Genomic DNA, 16,435 nt, shown 5'->3' on the forward strand with positions numbered 1-16,435 from the left:
GTGGGCACTAGAGGGTCTCCTGGGGTTGTGGGGGTCAACTGTGGCTCACTATGGGGGCAAGGACACTGGGAGTGAAGGCCCAGGGAATAATGATCAACGTGAGCTCTCCCAGAGGTACTCATTTTGGCACCAAGACCTGGCCCCACCCAATAGCCTGTAGGCTCCAGGGCTAGGATGCCTCAAGCCAAACCACCAGCAGTGGCAGAGAACACAGCTCCAATCATCAGCAGACAGGCTGTTAAAGTTGTACTGAGCTCACTACTACTACTACTACTAAGTCGCTTCAGTCGTGTCCGACTGTGCGACCCCATAGATGGCAGCCCACCAGGCTCCGCCATCCCTGGGATTCTCCAGGCAAGAATACTGGAGTGTGTTGCCATTTCCTTCTCCAATGCACGAAAGTGAAAAGTTAAAGTCTCACAGCCACCTCTAAACACACCCCTTGACATGGTTCTGCCCACTAAAGGGACAAGACCTAGCTCTACCCACCAGGGGGCAGGCACCAGTCCTTCCCACCAGGAAGCCTGCACTAGCCCCTGGACCAACCTCACCCACCAGGGGGCAGAGGACATCTGAAGCAAGAGGAACTATGATCCTGCTGCCTGAGGAGAGGAAACCACAAACAGAAAGTCACACACAATGAAATGGCAGAGAAGAATGTTCAAGATGAAGGAACAAGGTAAAGAACCAGAAGAACAAACAAGAGGAGACAGGCAGTCTAAATGAATAACAACTCAGTAATGATAGTGCAGATGACACAAGATCACAGAAAAAGAGCGGAGGCACAGACCAAGACGACATGAGAAATGTTTAACAAAGAGCTAGGAGACTTTCATGCATTGGAGGAGGAAATGGCAACCCACTCCAGTATTCTTGTCTGAAGAATCCCAGGGACAGGGGAGCCTGGTGGGCTGCCATCTATGGGGGTCTCAGAGAGTCAGACACGACTGAAGCGACTTAGCAGCAGCAGCAGCAGGAGACTTAGAGAACAAATAAACAGAGATGAACAATAACTGAAATACGAAAATATACTAGCAGGAATCAACAGCAGAATAACTTAAGCAGAAGAAAGAATAAGTCAGTTGGCACATAAAATGGTGGCAATAGCTGAGGAGCAGAATAAAGAAAACAGGATGAGAAGAAATGAGGACAGGCTCAGAGACCTCTGGGATAAAATTCTTCTTCTCCAGAAGAAGAAGAGAAAGGAAAAGTGTCTATGACATAAATCACAGCAAGATACTTTTTGATCCACTTCCTAGAGTAATGAAAATAAAAACAAAAATAAACAAATGGGACCTAATTAAACTGAAAAGCTTTTTGCATAGCAAAGGAAATCATTAACAAAATGAAAAGACAATCCACAGAATGGCAGAAAATATTTGTAAATGAAGTGACCAACAAGGGATTAATCTCTAAAATATACAAGCAGCTCATGCAGTTAACAACAAAAAAATGAACCACCCAATCAAAAAATGGGCAGAAGACCTAAGTAGATATTTCTCAAAGGAAGACATACAGATGGCCAGAAAGCACCATGAAAAGATGCTCAACATCACTAATTACTAGAGAAATGCAAATCAAAGCTACAATGAGGTACTACCTCATACCAGTCAGCATGGCCATCATCAAAAATGTATATGATAAATGCCGGAGAGGGTGTGGAGAAAAGGGAAGTCTCCTACACTTTTGGCGGGAATGTGAATTGGTACAATCATTATGGAGAATGTTATGGAGTTTCCTTAAAAAACTAAAAATAGGACTACCGTATGACCCAGCAATCATACTCCTAGGCATATACCCATAGAAAACCATACTTTGAAAAGATACATGCATCCCAGTGTTCACTGCAGCACTATTTACAGTAGCCAGGACATAGAAGCAAACTAAATGTCCATCAAAAGATGAGTGAAGAAAGATGCAGTACATATAAACAATGGAACTACCATAGGATCCACCAATGTAATTCCTGGGCATATATCCAGGGAAAGCCATAATTGAAAAGATACATGCACCCCAATGTTCCTAGCAGCATAGTTTACAATAGCCAAGACATCTAAGCAACCTAAATGTCCATCACAAGGGAACGGGTAAAGAAGACATGGTACTTATATACAATGGAATATTACTAAGCCAAAAAAAGAATGAAACAATGCAATTTGCAGGAACATAGATGGACCTAAAGATTATAATACTAAGTTAAGTCAGACAGAGAAAGACAAATATCCTAAGGTATCACTTACATGTGGAATCTTACAAAAAAAAAAAAAAAAAAGATAGACATGAACTTCTTTACAAAACAGAAAGAGACTCCCAGTCTTCAAAAACAAACTTCTGGCTACCAAAGGGTAACTGTGAAAGGTAGTGATAAATTAGGAGTTTAGGAATAACATATACACTATTATATATAAAACAGATAATCAACAAAGACCAACTATATAGCACAGGGAATGCTACTCGATATTCTATAATAACCTATACTGGACAAGAATCAAAAATAGAATGGACATCTATATAACTGAATTCTTTAGCCATATACCTGAAACTAACATAGCACTGTAAATCAACTATACTCCAATATAAAATAAAAATTAAAAAACATTGCATTACTATGTTGCATACATGAAACATACAAATCAAGTATATTTTAATACAAAGTAAAAATTAATCAATAACAAAATACCTAAAGAAAAAACATACCCCAAAGGATGGAGAAGTCACTGTCAAGGATATCTAGAAATGAAACAAACAAAAAGCAAAACAACCTGAGGTGGGGGTTGAGCACCATGCTCTAAAGGTCAGGAACCTCTTCTGATCATCCAATTAACATGTGAAAAGCGCTCAAGAGAATCAGTTACCAGGGCAATTAAACAATGAGGAATTTTGTTTTTAAACACATTCTAGCACTCGGTTATTATTTTTATCTTTGGCTGACAAAGCACATAAGAAAATGGCTTTGAGTCACTTAAGTATCAGTAACAAGTCATAAAAAGGCTGAACACTTCATATTAGAAGCGAATTACTTATTTCTGTCAATATTAATTCTGCAAGTAGGAAATTCTCTCTCTCAGCCCTCCTTTCAAAATATAATCCTTACTTACCTTGGATGGAAATGAGCTGTCTGAAGTTTTCTGAGGCTGGGCGGCACAGTCTTGGTGCTTACGAATCAGGAAGGTATTACCACTCAAGCTCTTGGTCAGCAGTGTTCATGCTAAGGCTGGAAAGCTGTCAGTTTTGACTGCAAAACCAGGACCTTGGGCAATCTGTTAGTTATCCAGATTTATTAGGACGCAAAGAGGGCAGAGTTTAGATAGGTGAGAGAGGACTTAATGGTAATGTTTTTACTTCTATCCAGTAACTAAAACACAGAGGCAGGCTGAAGATCAGAAATTTTTATTTTACTCAATTTATTTGAAAGAGGTACACAGAGTTAAACCGGGTAGTCATGTGACCAAGCAATTCAATTCTACCAATAGCAAGAAATCATTACTTAGAAAAAGTCACTGGTGAGCATGGCAAACCAATTTTCAGGAGGAAAAAGACTAAGTTCAATTTCAAGAACTTCACTGTAATTTTTGTGTTTATAAATTAATTATCTCATCAGAACACACAAAATCAAGGCAAGGACTGTATAACAGGCAACTGGGTCAGACATAAGTACAAGGAAATATTGCACTGAATCAGAAATAGACATTTAAAATACTATCATCATCAAGAAGCATATTTTCACTAAAGAATAAGCATTCCAAAGAAGCAAAGGCTATTTGGTCAATACAAACATTAGTAAGGAAATATTTTTAAAGTGCACATTCCCTGAAAAATTCAATTTTATATGTAAAATACATATTCACATACAGAGAACCATTTTAAAAGTCTTAACAATCTGACCTTGCAACAAGTCCCAGATACAATTTCTAACAGTCTGTGAATGCAGGTATAAAACTGACAATGAGAACATTTCAATGTAGTCTACATTTTTACTTGAATGTTCTTCAGCTTTTGAGTTGGAAACTTTTGGGTAGCCAATGGAATGCTAGTGGTATGACTGCATAGGAAGAAATGTTGGATTTTTCCAACATGATCTCTTTTAAGTACACTTCTGGACTTTTTATTATAACACTCTCACAGGGTTTCCTGTTACAAGGACCTCAAGAGAAGGAACCCATTATTAAAGGTATCAAAGCAACAGTAAATGAATGTGAATGGTGCTCAGTGACAGGGATTTTCAGGTTGACAAACATACAGCAGTTGCTAAACTATAATACAAATGACTTTGTATAAAGTGATAAAAACTTTAAAAATATATGAGTATCAACTTATAAAATCTGAAGTTTCACATCTTACATGGCTCACTGTGTAAACAAAATTATAATTTTTTTGGAAAATGCAATAATGCTTTTAAAAAAGAACCAATCTGTAATTCTAAAGTGAAACATTTTTTTTTAATTACATGGGACAATTTATTTTTACAAAACAGGAAATAAAGTAAAAAACAGTTTCAATTAAAGAAACGTGATGGTTTGCAAAAGAGTAGGATCCAGTGTCTTCTCAGTCCTTGCGCTGGCCTTTGATAGCCCTGGAACAAATACTACTTTACACCAATTGGGGTAGAGAGAAACAAAACAGGAGAAAAGGTCTGCACTGATAGCTGTTTGGGGCAATGATCAAAGATAAAGATTATAAGAATCCTAAAAAGTTTAACCAATGAGTGCTAGCTTGATTAGGTACAGCACTATTAGTAAGGTATAATTTCAAAAGCATATTTCAAAGGATTGGGCAGGAGGGCGGATGGTTCTCATTTAGGGTATGCAAAAGAGCAATCAGTGATACTGGGTAGCACCAAAGAAAACCAGATTCAACAAATTTTGCATTGAATCTTGCAAAAAGAATCAAGTTATCTGTATTTTCTACTTGAATCCTACATAAATTAGGAAATTTGATTATTTTCAGCTAAAAAGTGTTGGCATTTTCTGGCACTCTACAGAGAATAAGTATTTCGGCCCTAAAAGATTGTGACCTATGAATCAGCTCCCCATTTGCCTTTGTCCGTTTGGTGACTCAGATGGCAGGTAGATGGAGCAAAGTCAATATCCTTAAAAGGAGAACGTCTGTGCCCAATCCTAGTAAAATGCTTAGTGGGAGAAAGGAGGAAATACACTAAATTAAAGGATATTCTGTGATCTTTTTTGGGAGCTGTTTGTGGATCTAAATTTTCTATGCTTTTTCTAGACCACTGATACTTGGTGGGACATATTACACAGGTATCTGATATATACCAGAAAAGGAAAGCATTTCCAAAATAAGAGCTATCCTATCTTCTCCCTCAATAGAAAAAGACAGTGCTCACAACCTAAAGACTCCCTGAGTTGTGGGTCTGTTGCGCCTTACCCAAGGTAAAGTAAGGCTTGGCATGATCCGGACTGTTTCAACAATCATTGAATGCTACATGCCTCCTACAGCAGTGGCTTTCAGGTTCCTCCTCCCCCAGACTGCAATTCACAGTAAGAAATTACATTTTGTGACCCAGTACACAGTATATAGATTATTTAATTATTTAACTAAAACAATATTTAACCTTGTTACCTGCAAAGCTCTTTTCTTTTCTATTCCATTAAGAAAATATGCTGGTCTTGAACTGATTGCATGGCTCACTAATGGGTTAAGACCTACAGTTTGAAAAACACCATCCTTGAGGATTTTAGCTGACCTTGAGAGAAGGTAAAAGCAATGGAATCCAAACAGCTTTCTCTGACCTATGGTGGCTGGGGCATGAATACGTCCATTTCCAAACAGCTACTTCTACCTTCAGTGTATTCGGCAAACACTTTCAGTTCCCACAGGCAAACTAACCCAGTACCTTGTGGCTATCTTTTTAATACTGGGGCCTGAAAAGTACCAACAAAAACTGGTCATTGATGAGTGAATAAATAAGGTTCATAAAATTCAGCACTAAGTAGCATCTTTAACTTTTTACCAGACAGTAACAGGATACTACTTCACAGGATATTTCTAAGAGATGAGTTAGGTATGTGTATACTCACTGGGACGGTATTATTACTACTACTGTTGGAAGAAATGATGGAGATAATTATGATAGAATTGACAAATAAGTTTCAGAAAATCTTCTTTGGAGGCCACAGGATAGTTTGGGGACTGATTAGGATTATGGCAGAGAGAGGGACAGGGAAGGACTGCCACAGCTAATCGTGATTATTTAGGGACCAGGAAATGATGCAGTTGCACTGAAGTGAGCCTGGGAAAAATTCCAAGGTCTTGCTAACTCCAGGGAAGGAGCAGCCAGCATACACACTGTAGTTGGGGAGCCACTGCCGAAGCGCACACGCTCTTTGGTTCACAGGGTATTTTGTAAATGTGAAGCAATTACAGGCTTCTTTCTGTATCCGAAATCAAAGTTGCTCTGTAGTGATTATAGTTTTCTGGAGGCGAGTTGGCTAGGAACAGACACTCTGCCTTCAGCTTCATACATAATCACAGATCAGGATACATGAAGGGTATAGGGCAACAGCTAACACATAATAGAAAGAGATGAAGGACAGAATACTCAGGACCCCTTTCCACAGCAACTACCAAACAATGAAGACAAGTTTAAAGTTCTCAAGCTGAGAACCACTAAACATAGTTAAATATAATTTAAGGTAGGTTACTTTTTAAATACCAAGATTATGAACTCTGTAATATTCAAGAAAAAGACTACAGAAATCAAACATGTAACTGTAAATTGTAAAATGTTATGATAAAAAGACTGACTCATTAGTGATTTACTTATGTTCTTTGATTTAGATGAAAAAAAGCTTCTTAGACAACTGATAAAACTAGTGCTTTTGAAACTGTGGGTCTTTCTATTCCAGAGACAGGGACAGATTGGAGATGTTGATGGACAGATGACTGATGGGGGAGGAAGAATAAGAAAAGATATTTCTAGGTTCTCATTGGCATGGGAACAGGAAAAACGGGCACACTGGCTTTGCATGTGTACTAGTGACAAGACCCACTCTGGCTGGCCTCCAGAGGATACCAGAAGGATTTCTCTCCTTACACTATTAAGACTTTTCCCCTTTACCAATGGGATATCCAAAGAGTGACGGGTCTCTATTCTTTCTGAGAATAAAACCATGAAACTGGAGTAGGTAATGAGGCACTTGGCTAATGACACTGACTAGAACTCCAGTAAAGCAACACTTCAGATGAGGACAAAGATTTCTGACTACCTCTATTCTTAGGTTTAATTCTAATGTATGCAAAATTGGCGGAGCTCAGCAAAAGACAAAAAGTATATGTTAATTTGAACAAAGGCCATCAAGGGAACATGCACTATCATGAGATTCGAAACTTGTCATCTTGTGATTAAATTTATGTTCAGCAAAGAAAAAAAATCCTGAAGGAACTATTATTAATAAACAATGTGTTTTTATAATCAGAGGAAAATCCATAGTATTTAGTAGCAAGATTTGGTCAGGAAGAAATACAATTACAGTCTGGCATGCTGTTTATTTTAGCTTTTACAATAAATCAAGGGTTCAAGGAATATGAGAATTACACAACCATTAAGTTCTTATACAGTCTCCAATTCTAAAAACAGTTTATAGTAATTTGGTGGCATGTACAACATGCATCAAATACTCTCTTATTCAATAAATAAGATACTGCATTGTTCTCTTCATGGTTTACAATCATGTATTTATCCTCTTTCACTTGAAAACTCTCATTAATATAAAGGTACAAGGATCTTGGGTAAAAACCAAGGGAAAAAACCCCCATGACATTTTTACTAATTTGCTGCCCATGGTTTTTGTTTGGATGAGCTATACACTTAGAAAGAGTGATGATTCTCATTTGAATAAGACAAAGCAAATCAGAAATTCTCAATTTATTGCCAACAGAATAAGTTATTAGGTTAGATTTTAGGGTATATATATTTATCCTACATTTGTACAGAGAGGGGCTATCTATTCTGAAGCATAACTTGTATTAAGACAGTAAAATTTTATTTCATACTACCAGTGAATAGGAAGCTGGTATTGTTAAGGCCTCAGGAATTTTCCTTTAAGGTCAGCAATCTATTAAAAATATAACCTTGGGAAACCAAGTAGATCTCAAGATGCTGGCTTGAGGAAGTATTTCTAAGGCTTTAAAGTTTTGAGAGGGACTTTCTCTGTTCAGGTATGACACTCATTTCTTCAAGCCTTTCTTAAGATGAGGCTTGAAGGGGTATTTGTCAATTTGTATCATATAAAATAAAAAAGATTATTTTTCATAGTCATGCTATGTACTTCAAATAGTAATTTAAATCTACCCTTTATTTAAAAAAATAAGGAAAATCATACTAAAATATTTATCTGTAAAATGAACTTCATGTTTCTAAAGAAACTACCACCAAAGTTATCTTGATAGTACTAAGGCAATGTCTGATTTCATCATCTACTTATCATTCATTCAGGGAGTTTGATGTAAACATGATAGAACTTTAAAATGTGAACTAGGAATATTCAATTTAGCTCCATTAAATTCAGGCTAAATATGTGCAATTTCTCCATCATTACAGAGAATCACCTGGAGCAAATACTTAAGATTCATAAAAGAAATACTTCTTTTATAAAGTAATCAGAATTTAACCGGATACATGATTCAAATTAGAAAACTAAATGGATCCTCAAAGAGTTGAAATAGTTGACTCATGTAGCTGTTTTACTTGATTCTGAATTTTTTAAAAAAGTACTTGAAATTACTTCTGTACTACACTTCCCAAACAGGTTTCAGAAGGTACAAGGTAGAAACTGTAATGATTTATTGCTGTACATCTTCAGGCAGTGGTCTCTGTCAGAGGTTCGGGGAAGGTTCTCTTGCTTCTTCTAGCTTTCTCAGGATCCACTGTTGTGGGGAAATGAAGCAACATTTACTTAACTTCAGTGAACTTGCAATGACAAAATGTAATGAGTGAAAATCTAGAAGTTATCTTCAGTTTAATCAGGTGTATACTGATACAGCCAAGAACTAAATTCACTATGTAGGAGAGATCATTCATTCACTTAAATAGTCCAGGTGACTCAGGAACAATGGTACTGGGTTTGATTTAACAAATGGTATTAGTAATAATACCATTCTAAGGTCTCTGGACTTAGATGTTCATCTTCAGAATAAGAAAAGTAAAATGAACCCTCCCAAGAGAGAAGGGTAATTTGACAGCTGGACTGAATAACTCTGGCATAGGGTAAAAATCATCCATGCAGAATTCCTGCCAACCTATGCCAATTCTGTATCACAAACCTTCATCATTCTGTATATTGGGTTCTGACAGAGTAGGAATAATACATGTAATTCTACACTAAGTAGTAGCATAGCAACATTCTTGAGTATATTAACAGGTGCTTTCATGACATATTTTCTATTTTCAAAGGATCTGAAATTTCAAAATGCAAATGAAATGAAATGGGAAACTTTCTGCCGATAAAGTTTATTATCATTTGGCCTATATGGCAAATAAAAACCATGGAGTCAGTGATAACTAGGGTTTTCCCATTATGAAAATCTCAAGCAGATATATTTGTGCTTTTTTATTTAAGAAGAACCTAGTGGGAACAGCTCTAAGATAAGTAGAGAAAGAGAACTAGGCTCAGCAGCTTTTTCTGGATGTTTCTGGCTGAGCAGGGAGATTAAAAAGAACTTTCTGAGATAAAATAATATGGTGACAGAGATTAAACAGAAAACTTATTACAGAGAAACTGAAGGTAATGTTGCCTTCAGCAACATGAAGATGGCCTGCAAGTCATATTATCATCATGCTTTACACTGTCTCCCTGTTCCAGGCAACATGCATACTGAGGCTCCAGTCATTTTATCATTCTTTCTAACGTGTCCCCTTTCCAGTTTTCTATGTTAGTATGTCAGTGTTACCTTATATCACAATGTCTGCACAGAAAATGGCACAGCACTTGCTAAATGATACAAGGCACACATGTATGGGTGAAAGAGGTTCCTGCTTTGACCTCCAGGTGTGAGAAGTGAACTGGTAAATAGTCATAACCAGCCAGGACCAACACAGAGGCCTGGGGCCCAGCGATTCAGCAAAGAAGCCATGTGTTCTTATTTGTAAGTTTCACAATACAGTGAGTACAATTCAGTGTCAGGAATAGCATCTAAGTTGTGACCAATGAGGTAGATAATCAATTCGTCTTCCTTTTCTTGACAGTGCACATACTTTTAATTGCCATAATCCCTAAAGCATGTAGAGTGCTTTTCAATTCACCTAATTCACATTTTGGGAAAACTGAGGTTAACTGTCTTCCCCAAGGTCCTAAAGTCAAGAAGGAACAGAACCAGTATTTAAAAATCAGATTTTCTGACTACAGGCATGGCTCTTCTTCCTTGTGCAAGGCTATAGTAATTAAATTTTAAAAAATCATTACAGCTACACAGTAGAGAAATAAACAGTGTGGCACTATACTTTCACTGCTGGACTGGTAGATGAGCATTAGAGTGAATTAATTTCTTTTGTTTGTTGGCTTCTATTTTTTGGCAAATATTACAGTTAGGATTTAAAATAAGAGAGCAATTTGATTTCAAAAACAAGTAGGTTTGTGAAGTCAATCTAATGAAAAAAATAATTTGGGGGAAATATCACATAGTTACATATATTAAAATCATCAAAACACAACATAAAATTAAAAAATAACACAACTTATCTGCCTTAAAGACTAATATCAGTACAACTTACATGGCTTTGAAATGAGAAGCTGCTATGTGTTTAAGTAAAAGATTGACTATATTTACCCTTGCATCCTCTGGGGTTCTGAAGTTAACTATTTTTCCAAACTCTTTGGCATGGAATACAGACTTCACCCGTTCCTATAAACAGAGTAAGTACTTCATTAAAATGGAAATCTAGTTGCAGAAATACAAATAAAGAAATGCCATTTAAAAAAAAAAAGCCAAGAATGAGAAATCAAGAAGAATTAAATACAAACAAAAAAATTCTAACCCATCAATTATCACAAAATCTAAGACAAAAAATTTTAGGTGAGATTTCAATTGCTTTATAAAGCCATAAAAGGTTGGCACAGAGGATAGGAAGGAGATACATCTAGAAGCAGTGCCAGTGTTTTCCCTCTCTCAGATAGTTCTTGATTTCTGGCCATGGACTCCTGATAATCAGCTGAAAAATAATGTACATGTACACGTGTGTGAATACATATACATGTGGTGTATAATTATGTGCATGTGTGTTTGTGTTTCTGTAACTTTTGACATTTTAAACCAATGCAATTCCTTTTATTTAAAGAATGCAATAAAAATGTAGCTTCAGAATCAAAGAAATCACAGTCAGTGTTATGTGACTGTCCTCCAATTTTTTTTTTTTTTTGACTCTTTCAGTATTCTGTTCAGTACTTGTCAGAGAAGAATTGTCGGATGGTGGTGGGTGTTAAGTTTTAGAGGGACAAATAGAAAGAATGGGATTATTAAGAAGAGAGAGGGGTGGTGACTACTTCTATTAACCATGGGTAAGGACATAGAAGCAGTATATTACTAGTCTAACAATTTCTATTAAGTAATTAGACTAAACAGGCATATAGACTTCAGAAGAAATCAGATTCTTCTATTAAAAAAAAAGGATGATTGCTGATATTAGTGGAAGAGGAAGAAATCATGGAGATAAGAAGTTTATTCTTGTAGATAAAACAAAAAAAGCCGAAAAAATGCAATATGGGCTAAAGCAGAGCCTAATAGCCACTCAGGTGAGTCGCTCAATCGTGTCTGACTCTTTGCAACCCCATGGACTTCAGCATGCCAGGCCTCCCTGTCCATCACCAACTCTGGAGTTTACTCAAACTCATGTCCATTGAGTTGGTGATGCCTCCCAACCATCTCATCCTGCCGCATCTCCTCCTCCTTCTGCCTTCAGTCAGTTCTTCGCATCAGGTGGCCAAAGTATTGGAGTTTCAGCTTCAACATCAGTCCTTCCAATGAATATTCAGGACTGATTTCCTTTAGGATGGACTGGATGGATCTCCTTGCAGTCCAAGGGACTCTCAAGAGTCTTCTCCAACACCACAGTTCAAAAGCATCAATTCTTCGGCACTCAGCTTTCTTTATAGTCTAACTCTCATATCCATACATGACTAGTGGAAAAACCATAGCTTTGACCAAATGGATCTTTGTTGACAAAGTAATGTCTCTGCTTTTTAATAAACTGTCTACGTTGGTCACAACTTTTCTTCCAACGAGCAAGCATCTTTTAATTTCATGGCTACGATCACCATCTGCAGTGATTTTGGGGCCCCAAAAGTAAATTCTGTCACTGTTTCCACTGTTTCCCCATCTATTTGCCATGAAGTGATGGGACCAGATGCCATGATCTTAGTTTTCTGAATGTTGAGTTTTAACCAACTTTTTCAATTTTATCAAGTCTCTTTAGCTCTTCTTCGCTTTCTGCCATAAGGGTGGTCATCTGCATACCTAAGGTTATTGATATTTCTCCCAGCAATCTTGATTCCAGCTTGTGCTTCATCCAGTCCAGCATTTCTCATGATATATTCTGCATATAAGTTAAATAAGCAGGGTGACAATATATAGCCTCGATTACTCCTTTCTCGATTTGGAACCAGTCTGTTGTTCCATGTCCAGTCCTACCTGTTGCATCTTGACCTGCATATAGATTTCTCAGGAAGCAGGTCAGGTTGTCTGGTATCCCCATCTCTCAGAATTTTCCACAGTTTGTTGTGATCCACACAGTCAAAGGCTTTGGCATAGTCAATAAAGCAGAAATACATGTTTTTCTGGAACTCTCTTGCTCTTTTGATAATCCAATGGATGTTGGAAATTTGATCTCTGGTTGCTCTGCCTTTTCTAAAACCAGCTAGAACATCTGGAAGTTCATGGTTCACGTACTGTTGAAGCCTGGCTTGGAGAATTTTGAGCATTACTTTACTAGCGTGTGAGATGAGTGCAGTTGTGCAGTAGTTTGAACATTCTTTGGCATTGCCTTTCTTTGGGATTGGAATGAAAACTGACCTTTTCCAATCCTGTGGCCACAGCTGAGTTTTCCAAGTTTGCTGGCATATTGAGTGCAGCACTTTCACAACATCATCATTTAGGATTTGAAATAGCTCAACTGGAATTCCATCACCTCCACTAGCTTTGTTCATAGTGATGCTTTCTAAGGCCCACTTGACTTCACATTCCAGGATGAGTGATCACACCATCATGATTATCTGAGTCATGAAGATCTTTTTTGTACAGTTCTTCTGTGTATTTTTCCACCTCTTCTTAATATCTTCTGCTTCTGTCAGGTCCATATATCATTTCTGTCCTTTATTGAGCCCATCTTTGCATGAAATGTTCCAATGGTATCTCTAATTTTCTTATCTCTAGTCTTTCCCATTCTACTGTTTTCCTCTATTTCTTTGCACTGATCACTGAGGAAGGCTTTCTTATCTCTTCTTGCTATTCTTTGGAACTCTGCATTCAAATGGGTATATCTTTCCTTTTTTCCTTTGTCTTTAGCGTCTCTTCTTTTCGTAGCTGTATGTAAGGCCTCCTCAGACAACCATTTTGCCTTTCTTTTTCTTGGGGATGGTCTTGATCACTGTCTCCTATCACAAACCTCTGTCCATAGTTCTTCAGGCACTCTGTCCATCAGGTCTAATCCCTTTAATCTATCTGTCACTTCCACTGTATAGTCACAAGGGATTTGATTTAGGTCATACCTGAATGGTCTAGTGATTTTCCCAGTTTCGTCAATTTAAGTCTGAATTTGGCAGTAAGGAGTTCATGATCTGAGCTTCAGTCAGCTCCTGGTCTTGTTTTTGCTGACTATATAGGGCTTCTCCATCTTTGGCTGCAAAGAATATAATCAATCTGATTTCAGTATTGACCATCTGGTGATGTCCATGTGTAGAGTGTTCTCCTGTGTTGTTGGAAGAGGGTGTTTGCTATTACCAGTGAGTTCTCTTGGCAGAACTCTATTAGCCTTAGCCCTGCTTCATTCTGTACTCCAAGGCCAAATTTGCCTGTTACTCCAGGTGTTTCTTGACTTCCTACTTTTTCATTCCAGTCCCTTAAAATGAAAAGGGCCTCTTTTTCGAGTGCTAGTTCTAAAAGGTCTTATAGGTCTTCATAAAACCATTCAACTTCAGCTTCTTCAGCATTACTGGCTGGGGCATAGACTTGGATTACGGTGATAATAAATGGTTTGCCTTGGAAAAGAACAGAGATCATTCTGTTGTTTTTGAGATTGCATCCAAGTACTGCATTTCGGACTCTTTTGTTGATCATGATGGCTACTCCATTTCTTCTGAGGGATTCCTTCCCACAGTAGTAGGTATAATGGCCATCTGAGTTAAATTCACCCATTCCAGTCCATTTCAGTTTGCTGATTCCTAAAATGTTGATGTTCACCCTTGCCATCTCATGTTTGACCCTTTCCAATTTGCCTTGATTCATGGACCTAACATTCCAGGTTCCTATGCAATATTGCTCTTTATAGCATCAGACTTTACTTCCATCACCAGTCACATCCATAACTGGGTGTTGTTTTTGCGTTAGCTCCATCTCTTCATTCTTTCTGGAATTAGTTCTCCACTGATCTCCAGTAGCATACTGGGCACCTACTGACATGGGGCTACTCATTATTTCCTAAGTGGCCACAGGGTCTTTCGTTTTCTGAGTGAATCAGACAAATTCTCACTGGGTAAAATGGACTAAGATGCTAAGAAACTAACATCCAGTCTACTTAAGAGCTGCCCCATGTCTTTGAAATGAATGGTAAGACTGAACTAATGGTCTTCACTAGTTAAGCATAGGACCTAGGCACAGTTCTGTTCTGTAGGCTAGCCTAGAAGAAATCTGTTGTTTCTGACTGTGTTCAATGCCCCTTCTTCCAGTAACAATTTCTTGAATCACCTCTGGGTAACTACTTCTCACCATGTCTTACTGCTAGAACTTCATATAGAGCTGACCTTTCCTTCTTGGTAGCACCATACTGATCCCATGACCCTCCCCTGGCCAACTGGCTAATGTGATTGGTTTAGGAATAAGCAGGTGATCAAAGGTGGCCCAGGACCACTGAGAAGCTTTCATTGTGCTGAGCTAGTAGGATATGAGCCTGGAACTTCTTCTGGTCACAGTGTCACCAAAGGATAGACTGCTTGAGAATGAAGCCCACACTGAAGAAAGTAGAACCTAGAGATGGGGGTGGGAATGATGGACGGAATGATGGACAGAATGAAGGAGGAGAGGAAGGGGAGAGGATAAATACTAATGATGTCATTAGAGCATAATTAAGGCACAAGATATAGACTTTGACTTCTCAGTTATATGAACTAATTAAAACCCTCAAAACCAAACCAAACAAAAATAACAATGAACAAAACTAACTTGGCCTGAATCACGTATTTCTGGATTAATATAGCCACTCCCAAAGTGGCCCTCCACATAAAGAAAGAAAGAAAGAAAGAAAAGTCGCTCAGTCGTGTCCAACTCTTTGCAACCCCATGGACTGTACCTACCAGGCTTCTCCGTCCATGGGATTCTCCAGGCAAGAATACTGGAGTGGGTTACCATTTCCTTCTCCACATAGGTATCTAGTAAATACCTTGGGGTCAAATATATCATCTTATATTTCTTTGTATCACCTATAGTACTGAGAGTAGTCAATACAACTTACAATGGATATTGAGACTCTTGATGATTTACCAAATGACTAGCAATTTTCTGTATTTTATATCAACATCCAAGTACCAGGTACTGCACTAGCTGCTACAAATCAGAGAAATGGTCTCTGCATTCAAGAAGACTACAATTGAATTAGGAAGGTAACATCTATAAAAAGACAAAAGAACTATTGACACAGGCTGTTACAGTGAAAACTTCTTAAGTGTCCCTTAGTGAGGATTTCAGGGAAAAACATTCTGTAGGCAACTGCCAGGGATTCTGAGGTATACAAATACCTCACTTTAGTGCCTTAGATAGCAACGAGGAAGGTACAGTTCTGTTACTGAGTATGAAATGAGGGCCCACAAATGTTGTCAATGTGAGAGAACAAAAGTGCATTTCTTCTTGGCCTGTTTCTTTAAGCCTGAGTAAGACAGCAGGTGCAACGAATAACCATACGAAGATAAAGCCACATCTATAAAAGAGGTAGAAACATTACAGAGGTCAAGACTATTTTAATGTGTTGTTTTCAGCACCAAGTGTTAAAAAAAATTCTATTCAACATACCTTTGCTTCGATGCGCAGTCTTCTCTCATGAACAATGAATGGCTCTTTGGTAAACTCATCAAAACTATACTGCCACTCACAAGTAAGCTGTCCAAATGTTCCTTTTGTTACAAACAATACACCACTCAAAAAGAGAAAAAAGAATCCACTTTAAAAACTGAAGGATTTACATCCAATAATATAATAAAGCAGTATACACCTTTTT

The 16,435-nt window shown here is 37.8% G+C and overlaps 1 protein-coding gene across 1 annotated transcript in view; it reads right to left on the bottom strand.

The window, feature by feature from the left end:
* Window positions 1-3,374: 3,374 nt before the first annotated feature.
* Window positions 3,375-16,435, bottom strand: part of VPS13A (vacuolar protein sorting 13 homolog A) — a 272,036-nt gene continuing 258,975 nt past the window's right edge. The window contains exons 70-72 of the mRNA XM_069576302.1: window positions 16,231-16,354; window positions 10,786-10,860; window positions 3,375-8,886 (exon numbers count right to left, since the gene is read on the bottom strand). Coding sequence (XP_069432403.1) covers window positions 8,836-8,886; window positions 10,786-10,860; window positions 16,231-16,354 — 250 coding nt within the window. The 3' untranslated portion in view covers window positions 3,375-8,835. The remainder of the gene's footprint in view (window positions 8,887-10,785; window positions 10,861-16,230; window positions 16,355-16,435) is intronic.

The sequence above is a fragment of the Ovis canadensis genome, chromosome 2, assembly GCF_042477335.2.
Source record: "Ovis canadensis isolate MfBH-ARS-UI-01 breed Bighorn chromosome 2, ARS-UI_OviCan_v2, whole genome shotgun sequence".
NCBI lineage: Eukaryota > Metazoa > Chordata > Mammalia > Artiodactyla > Bovidae > Ovis > Ovis canadensis.